Here is a 23,337-nt window from a genome sequence, read left to right as displayed (position 1 = left end):
TGGTCACAGGTCTCTACTGGTTATTGCCTGAGTCATCAGCCATCAGTCATCATGGAACAAAGTCCGCTTGTCTTCAGAGACACTCTAACCAACAGCTGATATGTTCAAATGGATGTAAAGGAAATGCTGGGGTTGGATGTGGTTTTGTTCCTAACTCAGTCAAGTCTGTTAATCAACTATGGTGTACTGTTCTGTATGTCATGAATACTGCACAACTTAACTCACAAGTTCCTCTGCATTTTACTAGCTTGCCCAGGTAGCACAATTCATTCACAACTAAAGCTAAAGTAGCCTACATGGAGATGGACGACACTGTATACCAGAGACAGTACTTCTTGTCATTTGGCTTGTGATGGCTGTAATGTTATTACCCCATTGTTTATTGTGATGAGGATAGAGCATTGGCTACTCACTTTAGCTTGCCTGACTGTAAGCAAAAAGGATCCCTGCTCTTGGACTAACAATCAAAAGGCTAATTGATGCTATTTTTAAAACTGTAGAGGATGCATCGTTTTGATAGCTCATCCTCTTCCCTTCACCCTTGAAGTATTCCAGAGATGCCGACTTCCTCTGTCTAAACAGAGGTCATGTTTGGATCAATTACAGTCATTACCTAATGTTGTGGCAACCAAACAGCCTGCATGTTTGTTTGGTGCATGTGTATGTGTGCGTGGGTGGGTGAGCATGTGTGTGTGTGTGTGTGTTTGTAGGTCTATCCGTTTGTGGGTGTGCACGTGTGTGAATATTTGTGTCAGTAGGAAGAGTGCAATGTTTCTCAAGTGTCTCTGTTGTCTCTGTGCTTCAGGTGAAACTGGAGGAGGCTTTGGCTCTGGCCACAGAGTTCCATAACTCTCTCCAGGACTTCATCAACTGGTTGACCCAAGCTGAACAGACTCTCACTATGTCCTCTCCTGCCTCCCTCATCCTGGAAACCATCCTGTTTCAGATAGATGAGCACAAGGTATGCGTCGGTGTGAAGACGGTTAACATGACACATACATTTACGTTTTGATAGGTTTCTGATGATTCGTCATTTCAGTATTAGTCAACTGTCTAATAATGAACCTAAACGGCCTCCTATCCTGACTTACTTAGTATTAATGATGTCAGAAGCAAGAACAATTGATGGGCTTAGGTTCCATAGCCGAGACAGCTTGCAGTGCAAGCAAGCCAACCACGGCTCAACAATGTGTTTGACTCTCATCCAGAACTCTGCTTATTAGTCAAGTGAACATTCTACTTGCCATTGGACATTCTAAACTAGTGCCTTAAACTGTACCCAAAAAATACCAACTCCACTGTGTAACACTATTGTAATATCTGTCATGATCCTCTGATGTGTGTGTGTTGGCAGGTGTTTGTGACAGAGGTAAACTCCCACAGGCAGCAGATCATTGAGCTGGATAAGACAGGGACACACCTGAAGTACTTCAGCCAGAAGCAGGACGTGGTATTGATCAAGAACCTGCTGATAAGTGTACAGGGCCGCTGGGAGAAGGTGGTGCAGAGGTCTGTGGAGAGGGGCCGTCTGCTGGACGACACCAGGAAGAGGGCCAAACAGGTACGACACACTGGGAACAGTTGGTACAGGATCACACAGTAGTACACATGACCTAAACTGGTGTGCTAGGAGTTAGCGGTCTAGCCACATTGAAGTATGATAGGAAATTGATGTAGGTTGAAAAAAGTAGGAGAGAGAGAGATTCATAGTTGAATGAGAGAAAGAGAGAGGGTGAGAAAGAGGGAGTTACACAGGTGGACTGTAGTAGGTGTCACCATCTTTCCACGTAATTGGGCAATAGGCATCAATAGAAAAACAGAAGTGAGGTCACTAACGAAGTGTGAGGTCAAATACGGTACAGTACATTAAGGCTTTGCAGACAAAAGTCGCCTGGACAATGTGTTACAACTACTCTATGCTAGTTATTATCGTTGGAAACCTGTGGTTAGGTATTACAGTGAGGTCTGTCTTACATGTTGATTCCAAAGGCCTCAGAGCCCTTTCATTAGTACGCACCCTTCACTTTTCTTGGCGCTGAACTGAGAATGTAGAAGAATAAGTCAAAGGAAATCATACATCACGGTGTGTGGTTTACTCAAACCTAATTTCCTACATCTCTCCCCCTAGTTCCACGAAACCTGGAACAAGCTGACAGAATGGTTGGACGATTCGGAGAAGGCTTTGGACTCTGAGCTGGAAATCGCCAACGATCCTGACAAGATCAAGACGCAGCTGGCCCAGCACAAGGTGCCTGAACTAACTGAACCTCGTCAAATCCTTTTCTCATCCTTGGAGGAGAACAAGACAAAGGGTGACAATGAAAGAGTTGGCGAGACCCCTCCTATAGTGAGGCGTTTATGAAGCAGATCGTTTAGCAAAGAAAAACATCTCCAGCAGGACTATAGTCATTTATCAAAGCTGCTGTTTGAAACCACAGCTTTTTCGAGTGCTTTTTCTAGTGAGACTTCAGTTTGGGATTTATACATTATAGTATACAGTACACATTAGTGCCTTTAGTGTCAGAGACTAAGCTATCCAGTTGTTGTCCTTGCACTGTTGTGTGTGAGGATTGTTTGCTAATCCTATAATAATCCCTGGATGTACGGAATGTATTAGGGATGCCCTGATTTCAGAAACTTTTAATCCGTGTGGATGAATTTTGACCCCTTTTTTTTCAGCCACTACATAGTGTCCTTTATTAACAACTAGGTCACAATTTAGAATCCATGACAGAATGTAGACGGTACACTCTTAGAAAAAAGTGTTCCAAAAGGTTTCTTCGGCTGTCCCCATACGAGAACCCTTTTTGGTTCCAGGTAGAACCCTATTTGGTTCCAGGTAGAACTCTTTTGGGTTCCACCTGGAAACAAAAGGGTTCTACCTGGAACCAAAAAGGGTTCTCGTATGGGGACAGCCGAAGAAACCCTTTTAGCTTCTAGATAGCACCTTTTTTGAAGGAATCTACAGTTATATCATACGTAGTGCCTCTGGATTAACACAGCTGTAGTTTCTCAGTTGTGCTGTTGACGATTTGTTAATTACGTAACAAGACAGAAAGTGAGACCATGGTCAAATTGCTTAGGCTACTGTTCAATTATGGACATTTCACTGTTGGCTGTTCAACTGTCTAGTCTAAAATCTACTTGTTTCTCTTTGCCAGACACACCATATAAACCTTGAACGGCCTGAAGACGAGGCTAAAAACCAGCCACAGACTGACTTGGACAGCTTGAACTAGCTTAAATAATGACCATGTCTCTCCAACTTGGGTTCATGCAGGAGTTCCAGAAGGTGCTGGGGAGCAAGCACTCAGTGTATGACACCACCAGTCGTACCGGACGTGCCCTGAAGGATAAGACGTCACTGCAGGACGATAACCAGAAGCTGGACGACATGCTGAGTGAACTGAGGGACAAGTGGGACACTGTCTGTGGCAAGTCAGTCGAGAGGTAAGGGGACATGACCTGCACATTGCTGTGTAATGGACACACAATATGCATATTAATGATATATTTTACTGTCATCTAATCGTGATGATGATGGATACTGAAACTGTCGGCTTCGTGAATACTTTTGATCGACTCTGATTAAACTATAATTCTTCTCAATGGAGAATGCACCTGTAGAGTTTCTGCTGTCAAAGTGTGATGATATTACATAAATAATAGAAAACAGTGATAGTTTTGTGATATTTTCTGCTGTCAGTGGTCATTATGTATTTTCACTAATAATCTGTATTTCCTTTCAGGCAGAACAAACTGGAAGAGGCGTTGCTGTTCTCTGGTCAGTTTACTGATGCCCTGCAGGCCCTGATTGACTGGCTGTACAGAGTGGAGCCTCAGCTGGCCGAGGACCAGCCAGTACATGGAGATATAGACCTTGTGCTCAATCTCATCGACAGTCACAAGGTAAATAAAGGAAACATTTGTACAATAGATCTTCATTGTCCAGCCGCAGAGCAGTACCCTTGGAGCAGTTTGGTGGGGTTAAGTGCTTTGTTCAATGGCAGTAGGCGCCATTTGCAGAATAGATCTGTTCAAACTCTGGGCCGAAGCACATTCATCTAACTTGATTCTAAAGCTGAAACATGTCCTATTTGTGTACCCTGTGATGCTGTACTGCGTGTGGTTTTGCTGTTCTCATTGCTCAGCGTATTTTCTTTTCTCATTCCTTCCGGTAATTAATACCCCCCCCCCCCTCCCCCATAGCCGGTTGTCGGAAATAGAAATTGTGTTATGTGGCAAAACGCTGTTTGAATTAGCAGAGAAGCGAGATTGCTGAGGTATTGAGAAATAAAGAGTGCCTGGCAGGATATCTGAGTAGATCCACAGTCACACCTTCAGTTCAGTCACCCTCCATATGGCCTTCAAAGGCATCCAGATGACTTCATGAGGGTGCAGAAGTCAACTGCTCCAATTGGAAGTGTTTTTGGCACAATGTTAGTGTGTAGCTGGATCGGTTTCAACCCTGTTGAACTGTATTATTCCAGGCTGTATCACATCCGGCCGTGATTGGGAGTCCCATAGGGCGGCGCACAATTGGCCCAGCGTCGTCCAGGTTTGGCTGGGGTAGGCCATCATTGTAAATAAGATTTTGTTCTTAACTGACTTGCCTAGTTAAATAAAGGTTAAATAAAAAAATGTAACCAAAATAAATTGTATCCCTATTTTTCATAATCAGTGTTGATTTGGCCTAATTTGTTTTGGACCACAGCTTAGCTCTGAAGGTCATGGGGCTAGATGACTGTTTATAACCTGGTCTAATTTGTCTTGGCTACTAGGGATATTCTAATAGAAGACATAAGCTGACACACACACAAAAATGTTTCGTAGAGGTGCTGACTAACAGAGAATAAACTATAAAAAGAAAGAAAGTCACACACTGTAATTATGCTCCCAAACATTTAATGGGTCAATCTGCAAGTGTCAAAACATTGGTTGCTAGACCCATTAAATGTTTGGGAGCATAATTAGTGTGTGACTTTCTTTATTTCTGTACGAGGGATATCATAGCAATAATGACTTGCGATGTGGGACTCTGCAAAGAGCAGCATATGGATAGATGAAGTTTGAGGTTATTGGGTATGGGGGTGGGTGTGTTGATGTGTCTGTGTCTGTGTGTCTGTTTACATGTGTCTCTGCATCTGTGTGTAGTCTTGTATATGTCTGTCTGTGTGTGTATAATGTAGTATATGTCTGGTGTAGTGTAATGTAGTGTATGTCTGGTGTAGTGTAGTATATGTCTGGTGCAGTGCAGTATATGTCTGGTGCAGTGTAATGAATGTAGTATATGTCTGGTGCAGTGGAGTGTAGCATATGTCTGGTGCAGTGCAGTATATGTCTGGTGTAGTGTAGTATATGTCTGGTGTAGTGTAGTATATGTCTGGTGTAGTGTAGTATATGTCTGGTGTAGTGTAGTATATGTCTGGTGTAGTGTAGTATATGTCTGGTGTAGTGTAGTATATGTGTGGTGTAGTGTAGTATATGTCTGGTGTAGTGTAGTATATGTCTGGTGTACTGTAGTATATGTCTGATGTAGTGTAGTATATGTCTGATGTAGTATATGTCTGATGTAGTGTAGTATATGTCTGATGTAATGTAGTATATGTCTGGTGTAGTGTAGTATATGTCTGGTGTAGTGTAATGTAGTATATGCCTGGTGTAGTGTAGTATATGCCTGGTGTAGTGTAGTATATGCCTGGTGCAGTGCAGTATATGTCTGGTGTAGTGTAGTATATGTCTGGTGTAGTATATGTCTGTAGTGTAGTATATGTCTGGTGTAGTATATGTCTGTAGTGTAGTATATGTCTGGTGTAGTATAGTATGTGTCTGGTGTAGTGTAGTATTTGTCTGGGGTAGTGTAGTGTATGTCTGGTGTAGTGTAGTATATGTCTGGTGTAGTATAACATATGTCTGGTGTGGTGTAGTTTAGTATATGTCTGGTGTAGTGTAGTGTATGTCTAGTGTAGTGTATGTCTGGTGTAGTGTAGTATATGTCTGGTGTAGTGTAGTGTGTCTGGTGTAGTATATGTCTGGTGTAGTGTATGTCTGGTGTAGTGTATTGTAGTGTATGTCTGGTGTAGTGTATTGTAGTGTTTGTCTGGTGTGGTGTAGTGTCGTGCAGTATATGTCTGGTGTAGTGTAGTATATGTCTGGTGTAGTATATGGCTGGTGTATTGTATGTCTGGTGTAGTGTAGTATATGGCTGGTGTAGTGTAGTATATGTCTGGTGTAGTATATGCGTAGTGTAGGTCATGTCTGGTGTAGTGTAGTATATGGCTGGTGTAGTGTATGTCTGGTGTAGTGTTGTCTATGTTTGGTGTAGTGTAGTATATGTATGGGGTAGTGTAGTATATGTCTGGTGTAGTATATGCATAGTGTAGGTCATGTCTGGTGTAGTGTAGTATATGGCTGGTGTAGTGTAGTATATGCCTGGTGTAGTGTAGTATATGTCTGGTGTAGTGTATGTTTGGTGTAGTGTAGTGTATGGCTGGTGTAGTGTAGTGTATGGCTGGTGTAGTGTAGTGTATGGCTGGTGTAGTGTATGTCTGGTGTAGTGTAGTGTATGGCAGGTGTAATGTAGTATATGGCTGGTGTAATGTAGTGTATGGCTGGTGTAGTGTAGTGTATGGCTGGTGTAGTGTAGTATATGTCTGGTGTAGTGTAGTATATGTCTGGTGTAGTGTAGTATATGTCTGGTGTAGTGTAGTATATGTCTGGTGTAGTGTAGTATATGTCTGGTGTAGTGTAGTATATGTCTGGTGTAGTGTATGTCTGGTGTAGTGTAGTATATGTCTGGTGTAGTGTAGTATATGTCTGGTGTAGTGTAGTATATGTCTGGTGTAGTGTATGTCTGATGTAGTGTAGTATATGGCTGGTGTAGTGTATGTCTGGTGTAGTGTAGTATATGGCTGGTGTAGTATATGTCTGGTGTAGGGTTGTATATGTCTGGTGTAGTGTCGTGTAGTATATTTCTGGTGTCGTGTAGTATATGTCTGGTGTAGTTTTGTATATGTCTGGTGTAGTGTTGTTTTGTATAGATTTTGGTGTAGTGTGTTTTTGTCTGTGTGTAATGTCTCACTAGTTCTCTCTTTGCTGTGTCTTCCAGGTGTTCCAGAAGGAGCTGGGTAAGCGGACGGGGAGCGTTGCGGCCCTGAAGCGTTCGGCTAAGGACCTGATTGAGAGCAGCCATGAAGACTCCTCCTGGGTCAAAGCTCAGATGCAGGAGCTGAGCGCTCGCTGGGAGACAGTTTGCGCTCGCTCAGTATCTAAACAGACCCGGCTGGAACAGGCACTGAGTCAGGTAGGACTCTTACTATGCCAAACCTCTCTTCATCACTCATTCAAAATGGTGGTGTTCCAAGACATCTTTTTATGCAGTTTCACAGATGATCAGATCTCACAAAGCCCGATGATCTGTTAAAACGTCTCAGAAACATCATTCATATGATCATAGCAATTCATAGCAATCGTTTGAGGAGTGCAGTGTGTCTGCAAAAAAGACGACGCCACCATTAGGACCTGGCTGAATGCTTAGAGGAATGCTTTGGGGGACTTGTGTGTTTATGAACCTCTCTTGCCCCTGGGCCCTGTCCCCTGGCTGCAGGCTGAGGAGTTCCACTCTACAGTCCATATGCTGCTGGAGTGGCTGGCCGAGGCCGAGCAGAGCCTGCGTTTCCATGGCACCCTGCCCGACGACGAGGAGGCCCTCGGGGCTCTTATCGAGCAGCACAAGGCAAGTGACCTTTAGCCTGGAACATTGCCATCCTATAGAATAACAGTGTTTCCCTGCAGATTATTTTCCAGGCCTTGCACAAAGGTCTCTAAAGCAAAATCCATAATATAGAATAAGTTCAATAGTTAAAATCAGACCAAATGTGAAATGCAATATCTGGTCATAGGTGAAGTTGTTTTGGGCTGTTTAAAGGTTTGTATATACTGCAGGGGTGGGGCTTGCATGGAACAATTTTAATTGTAAGCAAACTAGTACCTAGCTCAACCATATGGCAGTTAAGGCTGCTATTTACAGAGACTGTGGGTATGTTTCATCATTCTTTTCTGATGAGGCTTCCTCATAATGTATTGTTGATGTTTAAAACACACTTCACTTTGACTGTCTCCACACGTCTGTCAAGCTCGGCAGTAAAAGTAGAAATGCCATACATGGATTTTAGATCGTGGTTTGCTATTCCGTGCCAACTACTTCACAATATTGAGTTTTTCTCAAGCATGATCTCACTGGATCTAAAATAGTCTCCCCTGACTTCACATAGCATGACTTTCTTCATCTCCACTTGATCAGGTATTGACAGAGGAACAGAGAAATTACTTGTTGGCTGCTACGTTTTGCCGCAAACATTGCCGATTGCTAATGGAAACCAACGGTTCTCTTTCAGGAGTTCATGAAGAAACAGGAGGAGAAGAGAGTGGGCCTGAACAAAGCCACCAGTATGGGGGAGGCTATCTTGACCATCTGCCACCCAGACTCTATCACCACCATCAAACACTGGAACACCATCATTAAAGCCCGCTTCGAGGAGGTCAGTGAACACTTACATGCCTGTCTGCTGTGCGTCATACTGGAGGGTGAGAGATCATAGGCCTATATCACGGCAAAGCAGTCTGCCAACTCCTTACATATCGCTTGCATAACCTCAATGCTTGGCAGAAAGTTTCATCACGTTTCTCAATCATACCGATACATTACTTTGTCACTTGGCTGTAACTAACCATAGACAAAGTGGAATGTAGCCATGAATGTAAATCTTGTTGGGGAGTCCAAATAATACACTCTTAGATAAAAGGGTTCCAAAAGGGTCCTTTGCGGAGGGATAGGGTTCTACCAAGAACCGTTTTCACCAGAAGAACCGTTTTTGAAAGAAATTGTTCTTAGATGATTGTTTGGAATGCAAGAAGGATTCTTTGGAAGGTAGGAAGGGTTCTACATAGTACCCTTCTGAGTCTGAATAAGCTTTTTTATTGTATATTTTTCTCTTTTAAATTGTGCCTGAGCATTAATGGTTACCTCAGTGTTTAAACTTTAACATCAGGAGTTTGAGTAATCTGATAAATTTAAAAAGATACGTGTGAGAATGTTTTAAACTGTATATGGGTATATTTATGTATGTACTGTATCGGGCTGGGTTAAATGCGGAAGACACATTTCGGTTGAATGCATTCAGTTTCACAACTGACTAGATATCCCCTTTCCCTTCCCTATCTGGTATTTCCTAGTGTTGATTTTTCATTTTCACTCTGTTTGGAGTAAAACACTAAAAACCACGCCCATCATTATCATATTTCCCAGCATGCTCTATTGCATGATTATTTTCAGAATTGTTTGTTTCAATGTCTGTGTTTTTGCATATACATTGATTGGTTGATTAATCTTGTGCTACATACATATATAAACTAATCCAATCTGTTAGTTGTTATACCATAGGAATAGGAATTTTGCAACACTTTGCAAGCCAGGTAGAATCGGTAGAATCCTTCATAGAGGGTTATAGGAAGAACCTTTAGCAGATTACAGGGTTCTTGATAGAACCCTTCATAGAGGGTTCTAGGTAGTACCCTTCATAGAGAGTTCTATGTAGAACCATTTACAGGGGGTTCTGTTAAGAACCCTATATAGAGGGTGCTAGGTAGAACCCTCTGCAAAGGGTTCTACCTAGCACCAAAAAGGGTTCCCCTATGGGGAAAAACAAAAAGAACCCTACATGGTTCTACTTATTACTAGGTTGTTCCAATGTCTCAGTGGGTTTGAGTATGGTGCTGGCAACACCGGAGTTGTGGTCTTGAATCAGCATGGACCACATATTACTGAACATGTATCACTTTCAACTGTGAATCGCTTTGGATAAAAGCATCTGCTAAATGACCAGATGTAGGCCTATTAAATGTATTATTCATGTTTCGCCATGTTAGGTCCAGGCGTGGGCGCGGCAGCACCAGCAGCGCCTGGCCATGGCCCTCAGTGATCTGCTGGCCACTAAGGAGCTGCTGGAGGGTCTTTTGGGCTGGCTGCAGTGGGCTGAGACCACACTCAATGACAAGGACAATGAGGTCCTGCCTCAAGAGATAGACGAGGTCAAAGCCCTCATCGCTGAACACCAGGTAGCGTATGACCAGGAGCTTGACAGTGTCATCCTTTTTTATTAAAGGATGTTAAGGGTTTGGTGTATTACTTGGTGCTTGGTTGACCAAACATTCTCCACTGCATGCAATATCAATGTTGTTCACCACTTGGCTAGTAGTACTAGAAATGTTAATAGAAGATGCTATTGTAGGTAGAGTAGCTCAATCTGTCTAATAACATGAGTTACTGTATGTGTACTCTGCATGCAGTACATTACCTTTGAAGTGAATACAGTATACAGTACACACTGAAAAATATGTTTTTTCTGGGTGGCAATGCAGACATTCATGGAGGAAATGACCAGGAAGCAACCAGATGTTGACAAGATCACCAAGACACACAAGAGAAAGGCTGTGGTCGGGAGCGAGCCTGCCAGCCAGTCCCATATCCCTGTCCTGGAGAAAGGAAGAGGTGGAAGTATGTAACCCTACCAGGACCCCTTAAAGGCCCTGAACTCAGCCATCTGGCCCAGCTCTGAGGCACTGCCTTCACCATGACACATCATCCTCATACATTACCTCCTATGCTCTCTGTGTGTTATGTCCCCAAAATTATATAATTCCTATGTTATTTTTGGTATGGAACCAAAGTTATACAATGGAATAGCGGTGTCACTAAACAGGTTGTTTTTCACCTACAGGAAAGCGTTCTCCCACACAAGCCATGTACCCATCTTCACAGCCTCTCATAGAGACCAAGAACCCCAGGGTCAACCTATTGGTCAGCAAGTGGCAGCAGGTGTGGCTACTGGCCCTGGACAGGAGGAGGAAACTCAATGATGCCATGGACAGACTTGAGGAGGTAGATCATTTAGAAACCTCTGTTAGCTTATGACAAATGTCCTGTAATGTTTCAATATTCTATTCATGTCACGTATAAAGTGTTATGTATTTTAAAAGAGTGTTTTACAATTATTAGTCATGTAAATTCTGCATTTCTTCAGTTTTATCTGTGAGCAATAATAAATAAACTCAAACACATTCATGTTAATTACTTTTTTTGCTTCATGGAGACATTCAGGAATTACATTTTAGAGATGTTGAAAAGTATTACGCCAATAAGCTAGCTAGCTTGTTAATGTCCGTACCATCACTATGCTCAATACAATGTATATCATGGTGTATAATGTATAGTGCTTGATTTTCTTTCAGCTGAAGGAATTTGCCAACTTTGACTTTGATGTGTGGCGGAAGCGCTACATGCGATGGATGAACCATAAGAAGTCGCGTGTCATGGACTTCTTCAGACGCATTGACAAGGATCAGGATGGAAAGGTCACCAGACAGGAATTCATAGAGGGTATCCTCTCCTCCAGTAAGTCATAGTTCTGTTAAGACCTATAACCTCTTCACATTACCAGGATAGTAGGATCAGTAGTGTATAGAGTCTCAGTTCTATTGACTTACAGGTGTAGGATCTTAATTTCTCACAGCAGGAAAATAATCCTGCTGCATCAGGAAATTTGAATTATTGTGTTGATTATAATTAATGCAAAGAACAGAAATAGGACAGCACTCCGGTAAATAAACGTAAATTTACATATTTCTGGGGGGTATGAGCCCTTCTTCAGCGAGCAAGGCAATGGCAATCAATGTCACAACATAAAGACCTCACAGGTGGGCATAATTATAAATTCCCAGTCAGTATTGGCCCAATCAAGAGATCCCAGCAGAGGGAGCAGTGGGGGAAACATGAAAATCAAATAAAGATAGACACACATTTCAAATACATTATGATGTCATTACCTAAAAGCCTTTTTAAACCTTGATTACACTGTGTTTGCATTTCCCGCTGTGCAGGGGGTTTCCTGCAACAACGGGGGTTAAATTAAGATCCTATATCTATATACGCTTCACATGACAGAGCCATGCCAAGCTGAGCCGTACTGGGCTGGGCTGAGCCCTACTGGGCTGGGCTGAGCCGTACTGGGCTGGGCTGAGCCGTACTGGGCTGGGCTGAGCCGTACTGGGCTGGCCTGTTTACACATTAACCATAGATGTAATTACAGTGCCTTCAGAAAGTATTCACACCCTTTGACTTTTTCTAGTTTCAATTATAGCCTGAATTAAACATTTATACAATTTAGATGTTGTGTTGCAGGCCTACACACAATACCCCATAATGTCACAGTGGAATTATGTTTTTAGACATTTTTACAAATAAATTAAACATTTTAAGCTGAAATGTCTTGAGTCGATAAGTATTCAACCCCTTTGTTATGGCAAGCCTAAATAAGTTCAGGAGTAAAAATCTGCTTAACTAGTCACATAATAAGTTGAATGGAATCATTCTGTGTGCAATAATAGTGTTTAACATGATTTTTGAATGACTACCTCATCTCTGTACTCCACACATACAATTATCTGTAACATCCCTCAGTTGAGCAGTGAATTTCAAACACAGATTCAACCACAAAGACCAGGGAGGTTTTCCAATGCCTCGCAAAGAATTACCTATTGGTAGATGGGTAAAAAATAAAAAATCTATCTCTTTGAGCATGGTGAATTTATTAATTGCCCTTTGGATGGTGTATCAATACACCCAGTCATTACAAAGATACAGGCGTCCTTCCTATCTCAGTTGCCGGAGAGGAAGGAAACCGCTCAGGGATTTCACGATGAGGCCAATGATGAATTTAAAATAGTTACACAGTTACAGAATGGCTGTGATAGGAGAAAACTGAGGATGGATGAACAATATTGTAGATACTCCACAATACTAACTAGTGCTGAGCGATTAACCGGAATTTCTATAATTGTTCCAGTTTTAAAACAACTAATTGACTGACGTCGGTTCAATTATTTGGCCTGGTTCCTCTCTAGGTTTCTTCCTAGGTTTTGGCCTTTCTAGGGAGTTTTTCCTAGCCACCGTGCTTCTACACCTGCATTACTAGCTGTTTGGGGTTTTAGGCTGGGTGTCTGTACAGCACTTCGAGATATTAGCTGATGTACGAAGGGCTATATAAAAAATAAAAAAATAAATTGATTGATTTGAATTCCATTTAGTTCCGTTTTTTTTCGGTGCGCTCAATTTGCAGTTTCTGTAGTGATAAAGCAGATCAAGCCTGAACTGCGCTGTGTAGTAGGGAGTTGCAGTTTCCAATGGCCAATATTCTACATATTGTAGTTTAGTGCAGAAAATGTGGTAATTAACTACAATGACCATAATGCACTGCGCCCTGCATAAACTTGTATTGTGTGTAGATGGGTGAGAGAAAAAAGCAATTTATTCCGGTTTCTATATTCAGGCTGTGGAATAAGTATGAAGGGGTATGAATACGTTCTGAAGAACAATGTGAAAAGAAAATATCAGAGCCAGCACAGTACAGTTCATGGCCTAGATTCACAAAACCTTCTTAAGAAGAAATGTCTTCTTAACTGCCATTTTTTCCTTAACTATAGATAAAGTTAAGCAAAGTTACCATTCCTCACAAAGGTTCTTGGAAATGTTCTTGCGCTATTTCTTGTTTCTCCGTAAGCAAAAAGTTAAGAAGAAATTAGATTCTTGGAAATGTTCTTAATTCCAAGATAGCTAAGCCCTTGTCTTAAACTCAGGGCAGTGAGAGAAAAAGCAAATGAAAGCAATTGAACATGTATTGATTATTTTAAACCCAAGAACATGTTTTAGAACAGTATTCTCTGTATGAAATATGCTAAAATGATTGTCATTGCTAGCTAGATAGCTAGCTAAAACGGTTGCCTAGCAACAAACGAGAAGATTTGTAAGAAGATATTTGAGAAGTTCATAAGAAAATCATTAAATCTTAAGATATTGTTCAGGAATTGCACTTATGAATCTTAAATTTTTGCGAAAGAAGTGTTTTGTGAATCTGGGCCCAGATCATTAGAGAATTCTTACGGCTGTTTTTTATTTTACGTCCCAGAATTCCCCACCAGTCGGCTGGAGATGAGTGCGGTGGCAGACATATTTGACCGGGATGGTGACGGCTATATTGACTACTATGAGTTTGTGGCTGCCCTTCACCCCAACAAAGAGGCATACAAACCCCTCACAGATGCAGACAAAATTGAAGATGAGGTACTACATGTGTTGTAACTCAGACAATATGTACAGTATTACCTGTCTTCATTGTAAAACATGTCTAAATAATGTCATTCTTTATAGGTTACACGCCAAGTGGCAAAATGCAAGTGTCCTAAACGATTCCAAGTTGAGCAAATTGGTGCCAACAAATACAGGGTAAGAGGATTTTTCTAGCACCAACACATGACCTTCACTGTTACATAATGTCCTATCCAATTTGTATGGTTTATAGTGAAACGTTTGCTCTCTGAGAAACTAATGTGAATCTTTTCATTGTTCCTCCCATGCCCAGTTCTACCTTGGAAATCAGGTACATATTTTTGTTGTCTGTTATGTGGTGCTGTGCCCTAATCAACCCCTCCTATCCTTTTTGTTGGCCATGTTTCTTTTCCAATTAACATTAACATTTTGCCAAGAGTCTTCCATAATGTCATCAGAATGGAACTCAGAAGTAGCTACAGCAGACAGCAATAATGCTTTCAGACCTTTGCAGTCACTCGATCCTGAAAAGGTCAACTTTTGATTAGTTGTTATTTAGTCTATGATAATAACAATAACTGTGTGTGTAGTTCCACTGGCATAAGTAGTTGGGATATAGGATCGGGTCTGGCTGGCTGGCGTGGGAAAGCAGCTGGTGCCTATGAGTGGTGCAGCGGAGGACCATTGACATAGTAGTAGCCTGCTAGGAAGAACTGTGGAATGAAATAATCCCCCTTTGGGTCATGCCAAGAATTAAATGGCCACAGTGTCATAAACGCACCTTTGTAAATGTAACATGCGCTGGTTGATTGTGCGGGTAAACCTAGTGGCAGTAACATTGTTATTTAGATAGGTAGGAAATAAGATCGACCTTATGATCATTACTAAAGCAAAAAAACAGCATTTAAAGCAGTCAAGTGTTATAATGCTTTGAAGTAAAATGCTGATTCAATTATTCCCTGTTATTCCTTGATGCTTTTGCATTTCAAATAAGAAAGAATAGGTTTTCTAGCCCAACACTATTCCACACAAATCTTCTTATCTCTATGTGCATTAATTGAAGCCTTGGCCAGTTTGGGATTTCTAATTATTTTAATGTCTGCTTGTCTGTTGCTTCTCTTTTATTTCCTGGAAATGATTTGTCTAAATAATGGCTGACATGTCTTTGTGTGACAGCATTCAAAGCTGGCCAAACGCCTTTCCATTGTTAGGGTATTACCCTGCTTGTTTTTATTTATTCAGTTCTAATGTGCAAAGAAATGCATGTTGCAATTCTACATAACTCATATAAAATTCATGGACCATAAGCTTTCTGAAGATGGATGTAAAACGATGATGGGGGTGTTGCTGAGGAGAATTACTATGTAGGGGGAAACATATACACTGTACATATATATTTTGTGTGTCTTCTGCACCAGTTTGTATTAATTTATTACTCAAAATCAACTGAAACAATTCTTTTGACAGTTTGGTCTGGTTCACTGCTTACATGACGATGAGATTATAACAAGCAGGGACAGTCAAAATCTAACACCCCACCTACACGTTGCGGTTTTGGAAAGCTGTATTCTGGTAAATGGCCATTCTTCTCGTGACTATTCTTCAGATCATTCAAATCATCACCTTTACTGTACTCGATCACACAATTCACCAGTGGCATTCAATCATTCTGGGAATCACAGTTTGATGAATTCAAGTGAGAGTGTTACAATAGGCACCTAACTGCAGGCTCATCAGTGTGTGGTCATGTCTGATTGTTACACCATGGTTGACTAGAGAGAGACTATTACATGCCATCCCCCATGTTGTCCCTCAGTGTCTCATTGAAGCTTAGCTGCATTGGTTCCTGCATCAATGTCAATGCATCCTCTATGACTATGGTGGTTTGTACTGTACTGATAGAAAGTGCAGCTGTCACGTTGTTGGTTTTGCAGGAGATTTTGTCTGTTTTGTTCGTTTCTTTTATTTGCTATGACGTGATAATGTTTGATGGAAAGCATGAGGCCGTGATTGTTGTGCTATCAAATCTGCTAACCCCATGGCCATATCCAACTGGGTGACCTCACCTCATGACGCTTGGCTGTTTGTTCACCCTCCATGTCAGGCTTGTTTGAAAGCTTTGCAAGATACATGCAAATATCCCATAGTATTCAGGAAAAAAAATGTGTCCCAAAAAAAGGTAAGGATTAACCACCACGCTATAGTGCCCCCTAGTGGTGGAAGAACCTCTCTTCTGCCTAATGGTCTTTATATGATAAAGTCTGTTACAGGAATTCCCAGGTGAAAATGAGACAAAATAATTAGAAAACATTCCAATATTAGAGATGAATACAAATATTGCAACCCTTTGTAACAAATTATTCACTTACTAATTATTACATTTACTTCAAACTTAATCATAAGGGATACATAACATTGTCATAACATTGATATTAACAACAGATGCCCTAACCAGTCATGTCAAGATGACAGTTGTTATATCATGATTATGACAGATGTATGTAGGCTACGATAAGCCTGTTGACAGGGGGTATGAAGTAGTGTTACCCATTTCACCTCAATTACAAATCTATGTATCACAATTTCACAAGTCACAAACCAATCCTACCTTGTAGACAATGATGAATGCACTAATACAATCCGAGAAGGTAAAACCAGTTGGATTGACCCTTTCATTTGTGTCTTTGAGAATGAAACCTTGATGTTATTGCTTTGTGTCTTAATCAATGGGCTCAGCTGAACAACAACAAAATAGAAACCAGACAGAAAACACAAGACAGATGATGTCACCTCTCATCTAGTGATGAAGTGAAATCCATTTTTAGTGAAATCATATTTCAGATTTATATGAACTCTATATGTACTCTACAGTCAGAACATGCAATGTAATCAGGCGATCGGGCACAAACTCCTAGAAGGAGAATCTTCCTCCTAACACATTATAGCATCTGCTGGTTTCTGGTGTTGCACAGCTTCAAGTCTTGTCCAGTGTTGTTGATGCAGAGTAGTGCTCAGTGACTCCCGGCTTCACCTTCCTCTCTGTCCTCCCTGCTCCCTCTGCAGTTTGGAGACTCCCAGCAGCTGCGTCTGGTACGGATCCTACGGAGTACTGTGATGGTGCGCGTGGGTGGAGGTTGGATGGCTCTGGATGAGTTCCTCGTAAAAAACGATCCGTGTCGAGGTAAGATACTAGGCAGAACACTGGAGGGGAACATTTTATAAAATGCAATTCATTGTAATGAAGGCAGATTACTGGATTCGATATCTCTCGTGTGTCACTTCTGTTTTAATCGTCTACATTTAGATAAGAGTGCTACTGGTGATTTAGTATTTATTTTGATATGATGTTATGAATGCTTGTTGTCCTCTGCCTGTCAGGTTTCTCTAGTTCTATATTGTCCTCTGCCTGTCAGGTTTTTCTAGTTCTATGTTGTCCTCTGCCTGTCAGGTTTCTCTAGTTCTATGTTGTCCTCTGCCTGTCAGGTTTCTCTAGTTCTATATTGTCCTCTGCCTGTCAGGTTTTTCTAGTTCTATGTTGTCCTCTGCCTGTCAGGTTTCTCTATTTCTATGTATTTCTATGTTCCTGCTAAAAATTCCTTCCTACTGCTCCTACTCCTTCCTTTCCAGTTCATCACCATGGGAGTAAAATGTTGCGCTCGGAATCAAACTCTTCAATTACTCAGTCTCCTATAGGTTGGCAACAAATCTCACACTTTCTCACCTTGCTCCATGAACCCCCCAGTGGTATGTTTCTGCATCACTGTGTGTTTGGGTGTTAGTGTGGGTGTGTGTACATTATGGGTGTATTGTAGTGCTCCTCGTGAATGGCGTTCCCATAAAGTGACTCCACTCGCCTGTCATGCAGCAGTCTGTGGGTCTTCATGCATGCTGTCGTTATCACATCATCTGCTTCTGAAGTGCTTCTTATTTACTGACCTCCAGGCCAACAGCGGCTCTCTCTCTCTGGTTCTCTCTCTCTCTTTCTCTCTGGTTCTCTCTCTCTCTCTGGTTCTCTCTCTCTCTTTCTCTCTGGTTCTCTCTCTCTCTCTGGTTCTCTTTCTCTCTGGTTCTCTCTCTCTCTCTGGTTCTCTCTCTCTCTTTATCTCTGGTTCTCTCTCTCTCTCTGGTTCTCTCTCTCTCTTTATCTCTGGTTCTCTCTCTCTCTCTCTCTCTCTGGTTCTCTCTCTCTCTTTCTCTCTCTCTCTCTGGTTCTCTTTCTCTCTTTCTCTCTGGTTCTCTCTCTCTCTCTGGTTCTCTCTCTCTCTTTATCTCTGGTTCTCTCTCTCTCTCTCTCTTTCTCTTTGGTTCTCTCTCTTTATCTCTCTCTCTCTTTATCTCTTTATCTCTCTCTATCTCTCTCTATCTCTCTCTCTCTCTCTCTCTCTCTCTCTCTCTCTCTCTCTCTCTCTCTCTCTCTCTCTCTCTCTCTCTCTCTCTCTCTCTCTCTCTCTCTCTCTCTCAGCATGTAGCGACCAGTGGCTCTGTGCACCTTTTCTTTTGCAATTCTGTTTTCAAGTTTGTGTTGACAATCACTGTAACAGTAATGGACTGTTTCCACCTAAGGGCTATGGGGAGGGGGGGGTACTCATTTATTTATGGCTGATGTTCTAAGCCACTGGAATCCATCATACTTTTTTTGTGATGACCAGAGATTATTCTACCCTAGTAGAGATGAGTTGGAGAAAAATGTCAGCTATTATACCTTTCTTTGGTTTTGTTTCAGGAGGTTAGGGTGACGATGGCTGTCTTTATAGATTCGTATGTGCAGAGTCAGTCCGTTGTAGATTAAGTTCATATGATTCTCTATTGGTTAAAGGAATCACTAAACTTACTATAATGGGCCGTATGCTTTCAGTGAGTTCGCCAGTGTGGCTAAGTGATGTGAAACTGCATGTCCTTCATTTACACTCTGTTATTTGCACAATAGTCCAAACACAAATAGTGTAGAGAACAACCTGTATTCATTTCAATTGGTCTGCTTTTTCCAAAAGCAGGTACTCATCATCCATTGACTCACTCCACTGAAATGAATTAGGTTCACCTATCAGTCATACACCAACAAACATGCATATGCCTCATGTCTTACTGTATGCTGTCATATTTTACCCCCCAGCCAAAGGAAGGACAAACATGGAGCTGCGAGAAAAGTTCATTCTCCCAGAAGGCACCACTCAGGTGATGGCCAGTTTCCGGTATAGAGGTCGTAGGTCGCGGCCGTCGTCACGGGCTGCCTCTCCCAACCGGTCAAACTCTAACCATAGCTGTCCGGCCCAGCATAATAACACAGCCTTGACCAGCACACCCAAGGTAAGAGACGTCCACGATCTGGATGCCTCGTCTTTTGACAACATACTTCTTCCACAGCAAATACATTTAATAACTTGACTGACAACAGAGAAAAATTGCATAATGACTTGTGGTTGATGATCTTAGGAAGCTAGTTGTATTTGAAACATTTCTAGAGGAACAGTGTGTGTCGGTTTGTCTGCCATTCCCCACATGCTTCCAACCATATCTACTTTATGTTTAAAATAAATCATTTTCGTTGTTTCATGTTTTTTTTTGTAGTTTGATAATTTGTTTGTTTTGTCATATCATAACTATTATTTTAGACTACCTCTGCTCTTTTTAGTTGATTTCTCCATCTGAATCCCTGTGTTTGTGTGTTTGATTTGCCATTATTCCCTCAGACTCCCCAACACATAACCCGCAATTATGATAAGCCCTGGCTGACAAACAGCAAACCCTCCAGTCCTCTAAAATCATCAGACTCCTTTGAGAGCCAAGGTTCATCCTCTGAGGTATAGTGAATCAACAGGGTCTGGAACGCTCCAGAGCTCTGAACCTAACAACTACTACCTTTTACTATACACTCTTAGAAAAAAGCGTTCCAAAAGGGTTCTTCGGCTGTCCCCATAGGAGAGTCCTTTTTGGTTCCAGGTAGAACCCTTTTGGGTTCCGTGTAGAATCCTCTGTGGAAAGGGTTCTACGTGGAACCCAAAACATTTCTACCTGGAACCAAAAAGGATTCTTCAAAGGGTTCTCCTTTTAGGTTCTAGAGCGGACCTTTAAAAAAAAATTGTGTACCATCCAACTGAAATATATAGTGTCTGAGTAAAAGAGCAAGGCCCCAATAATAACTACTTAAATAGCCCTACCCCTTCCTCTTGGCCCTAACTGCACAATATTTGAAGATCTAAAGGATCTCTGCATAGGTATAAATAGTGGAGTGGTGGAACTTCCACCATATTTGCTTAAACCTTACAGATATACTAGCATTGAAGTGTTAGGGCCAAGGGAAGGTGTAGGGAGCACATTGTGATCGGAGAGAGCACATAAGCTGTTCATTCGTTTTTCTATTGGATTCCGATTTCAGTTGGGTTTTTAGTTAGGATGCTTTAAAGTACTGACTGGTGATTGTGGTGGAACATGAGTCCTTCTCTCTGTTGACTGGAAAAACACCGTCTATTTCCTTCTCTAACTAACTCAAACTAAGAACTGAACTGTTGTTCTGTGTTGCATGTTCAACTGTTTATCTGTTAATCCGCTGTAAAGGTTTAGGTTGTTACTGAAACATCAAACATTACATGTAACTTTTCATTCTACAAAATAACTCTTTACATTGGAAGTCCCTGGGATTTCATCAGAATACCACGTTGCATAACATGCTAGTTAGAGAATAATTACCCATGTTAATAAGAGTCAATGTACTATAGTAGATAATCAATTTAACTACAGCATACAGTATTGTCTTGTTCTATGATTTCCCATTGTGTAGCTATTAGTTTCAAAATGCCAACAAATGCTCTGTCTTTTCCAGAGCATCCCAATACAGGGAAGCAAACTGCGTCTCCCTGGATACTTGTCAGGAAAAGGGTTCCAGTCGGGAGAAGAGCAGGGAACCCTGATCAATGCTGCTGTGATGAAAGCACGGGGGCAGGCAATAGGCTTTGGTGAGTAGAGAATTATTTTGAAAAAGCAGTGACTGCTTTCTAACTGCTAAACATCTTTGCTTTTTGGCTCTGCTATCAAAGTTGCCAGTTGCTGTAACCAGACAATAAGCGTACCGGAATCTTTTGTTCCCCAGAATCGAGAAGACCCAGCAGCCGACCTGGAAGTAAAGCAGGTAGCCGAGGCAGCAGCCGGAGGGGAAGCGATGCTTCAGACTTCGACATCTCCGATATCGCATCGGTGTGCTCCGAAACGTCGGAGATGGTGGGTGACACCAGTCGGGGCACACCCCGCTCATCGTCACGTCAACACGGAGGCAAGCCCTCCAAAATCCCCACTCCTCAAAGGAGGTCGACCCCCAGCAAACTGGCCAAGACCTCCAAGAGATAGTCATTGGCCTTGAGACATCTACGGGAGCCCCGTTGGCCCAAAGTGGCCCTCCTGGTTCCACCAGACGTATGGAGACTGGAGACACATGAACTGACACTAGAGACTGGTGTATGTGTTAATTATTTAAAGTGTTGCGAAGATGTTAAATATTCTGTTGAGAGAAAAAATTGTTTAATATTAAGTGAGAATGGAATGTCAATGGCCTTGTCTATTTGTGTATTTGTCTTAATGTATTTTATTTTCTGTGAATAATGTCAAATTATTATGATCATTTTATTTTATTGACGCTAAACCTGAAGAGGTACAAAAAACTGAAAGAAAAAAAACATGGAAAAGACTACATTGTATGGTCGTTCTAACACTTTTACACACTAATGAATGGTAACGCACAGCATTGTGCTCTGAGAGAGTTACTGAATGTACTGTAATTTCTGTATGCTGACATGCGTGTGACAGACGGTGCATCACGCTACTATGGGACACCAATGATCTATTATCTATTTAAAGTGCAATGATGTTCTGCCAAAATATGCATTTAAAGGGCAATACAATATACATGTAGCCTACCACATAGTAAACACTGCAAATAATGATGTTCTGACAGAGAAGACCGTTGAAGGCAAGTTCACGCAGAAACCCCTCAATATCCAGGCTTTAAAATACTTCAACTTTCCTTAGTACCTGCAGGTAATACTGTTTTGTTTGGTCAACTTACAGCGATGTGTGCCATTTTACCTTGAAGAGGGGCCTCCCGGGGCCCTGAGTAGACATTCTTTAGTGCATCATCATGTCAGTGTATGGTTCATTTTGCTGGAGTGGAAAGGATTACTGTAACCTTTTTGTAATAAATGTGCTTGCAGAAAGCTACCATGGGATAATGAGATGGCTCACACAGTTGTCTGTTTCTTTAAATATTATCTTATAAATTATTATTACAGTATAATGTATTATTTCTGTAGAATGACTCGATAGGATGCAGCGGAGAGACAAAGAGAGACAAAAGGAATCTAGCATCATATGGAAATGGTCCAACTTTACCTTATATACAGTTAATTCGGAAATTATTCAGACCCCTTCCCTTTTTTTACATTTTGTTATGTTACAGCCTTATTCTAAAAATTGATTAAGTTTAAAAAAAACAACACAATACCCCATAATGACAAAGCGAAAAAAAAATTTTGGTGAATTTCTGAGTTTCTGATAAAAAAACTGAAATACTTTATTTACATTGGTATTCAGAACCTTTGCTATGAGACTCGAAATTGAGCTCAGGTGCATCCTGTTTCCATTGACCACCCTTGAGATGTTTATACAACTTGATTGGAGTCCACCTGTGGTAAATTCAATTGATTGGACATGATTTGGAAAGGCACACACCTGTCTATATAAGGTCCCACAGTTGATAGTGCATGTCAGAGCAAAAACCAAGCCATGAGGTCGAAAGAATTGACCGTAGAGCGCCGAGACAAGATTGTGTCGAGGCACAGATTTGGGGAAGGTTACCAAAACATTTATCCAGCATTGAAGGTCCCCAAGAACACAGTTGCCTCCATCATTCTTAAATGGAAGAAGTTTGGAACCACCAAAACTCTTCCTAGAGCTGGCCGCCCGGCCAAACTGAGCAATCAGGGGAGAAGGGCCTTGGTCAGGGAGGTGACCAAGAACCTGATGGTCACTGACAGAGCTCCAGAGTTCCTCTGTGGAGATGGGAGAAACTTCCAGAAAGACAACCATCTCTGCAGTACACCACCAATCAAGCCTTTATGGTAGAATGGCCAGATTGCCACACCTCAGTAAAAGGCACATGACAGCCTGCTTGGAGTTTGCCAAAAGGC

General features: G+C 41.6%; 1 protein-coding gene across 32 annotated transcripts in view; it reads left to right on the top strand.

The window, feature by feature from the left end:
* Positions 1 to 22,383, top strand: part of LOC139580464 (microtubule-actin cross-linking factor 1-like) — a 199,459-nt gene extending 177,076 nt beyond the window's left edge. For 16 of the 32 annotated variants that reach the window (XM_071409164.1, XM_071409156.1, XM_071409162.1 and 13 more), the window contains 22 exons: positions 806 to 961; positions 1,355 to 1,561; positions 2,129 to 2,248; positions 3,281 to 3,450; positions 3,750 to 3,909; positions 7,109 to 7,303; positions 7,607 to 7,735; positions 8,397 to 8,540; positions 9,928 to 10,116; positions 10,420 to 10,555; positions 10,779 to 10,939; positions 11,290 to 11,452; positions 14,022 to 14,176; positions 14,264 to 14,338; positions 14,475 to 14,492; positions 15,629 to 15,733; positions 17,225 to 17,342; positions 17,789 to 17,905; positions 19,275 to 19,468; positions 19,852 to 19,962; positions 20,982 to 21,114; positions 21,249 to 22,383. In XM_071409164.1, the coding sequence (XP_071265265.1) occupies positions 806 to 961; positions 1,355 to 1,561; positions 2,129 to 2,248; positions 3,281 to 3,450; positions 3,750 to 3,909; positions 7,109 to 7,303; positions 7,607 to 7,735; positions 8,397 to 8,540; positions 9,928 to 10,116; positions 10,420 to 10,555; positions 10,779 to 10,939; positions 11,290 to 11,452; positions 14,022 to 14,176; positions 14,264 to 14,338; positions 14,475 to 14,492; positions 15,629 to 15,733; positions 17,225 to 17,342; positions 17,789 to 17,905; positions 19,275 to 19,468; positions 19,852 to 19,962; positions 20,982 to 21,114; positions 21,249 to 21,502 (3,210 nt within the window). In that variant the 3' untranslated portion in view covers positions 21,503 to 22,383. The remainder of the gene's footprint in view (positions 1 to 805; positions 962 to 1,354; positions 1,562 to 2,128; positions 2,249 to 3,280; positions 3,451 to 3,749; positions 3,910 to 7,108; positions 7,304 to 7,606; positions 7,736 to 8,396; positions 8,541 to 9,927; positions 10,117 to 10,419; positions 10,556 to 10,778; positions 10,940 to 11,289; positions 11,453 to 14,021; positions 14,177 to 14,263; positions 14,339 to 14,474; positions 14,493 to 15,628; positions 15,734 to 17,224; positions 17,343 to 17,788; positions 17,906 to 19,274; positions 19,469 to 19,851; positions 19,963 to 20,981; positions 21,115 to 21,248) is intronic. The other 16 variants (XM_071409186.1, XM_071409172.1, XM_071409179.1 and 13 more) reach the window with 9 other exon arrangements.
* Positions 22,384 to 23,337: the final 954 nt, after the last annotated feature.

This window comes from Salvelinus alpinus, chromosome 7, assembly GCF_045679555.1.
Source record: "Salvelinus alpinus chromosome 7, SLU_Salpinus.1, whole genome shotgun sequence".
NCBI lineage: Eukaryota > Metazoa > Chordata > Actinopteri > Salmoniformes > Salmonidae > Salvelinus > Salvelinus alpinus.
Note: the sequence above shows the minus strand (reverse complement) of the source record. Positions and strands in the feature narration are given on the sequence as shown.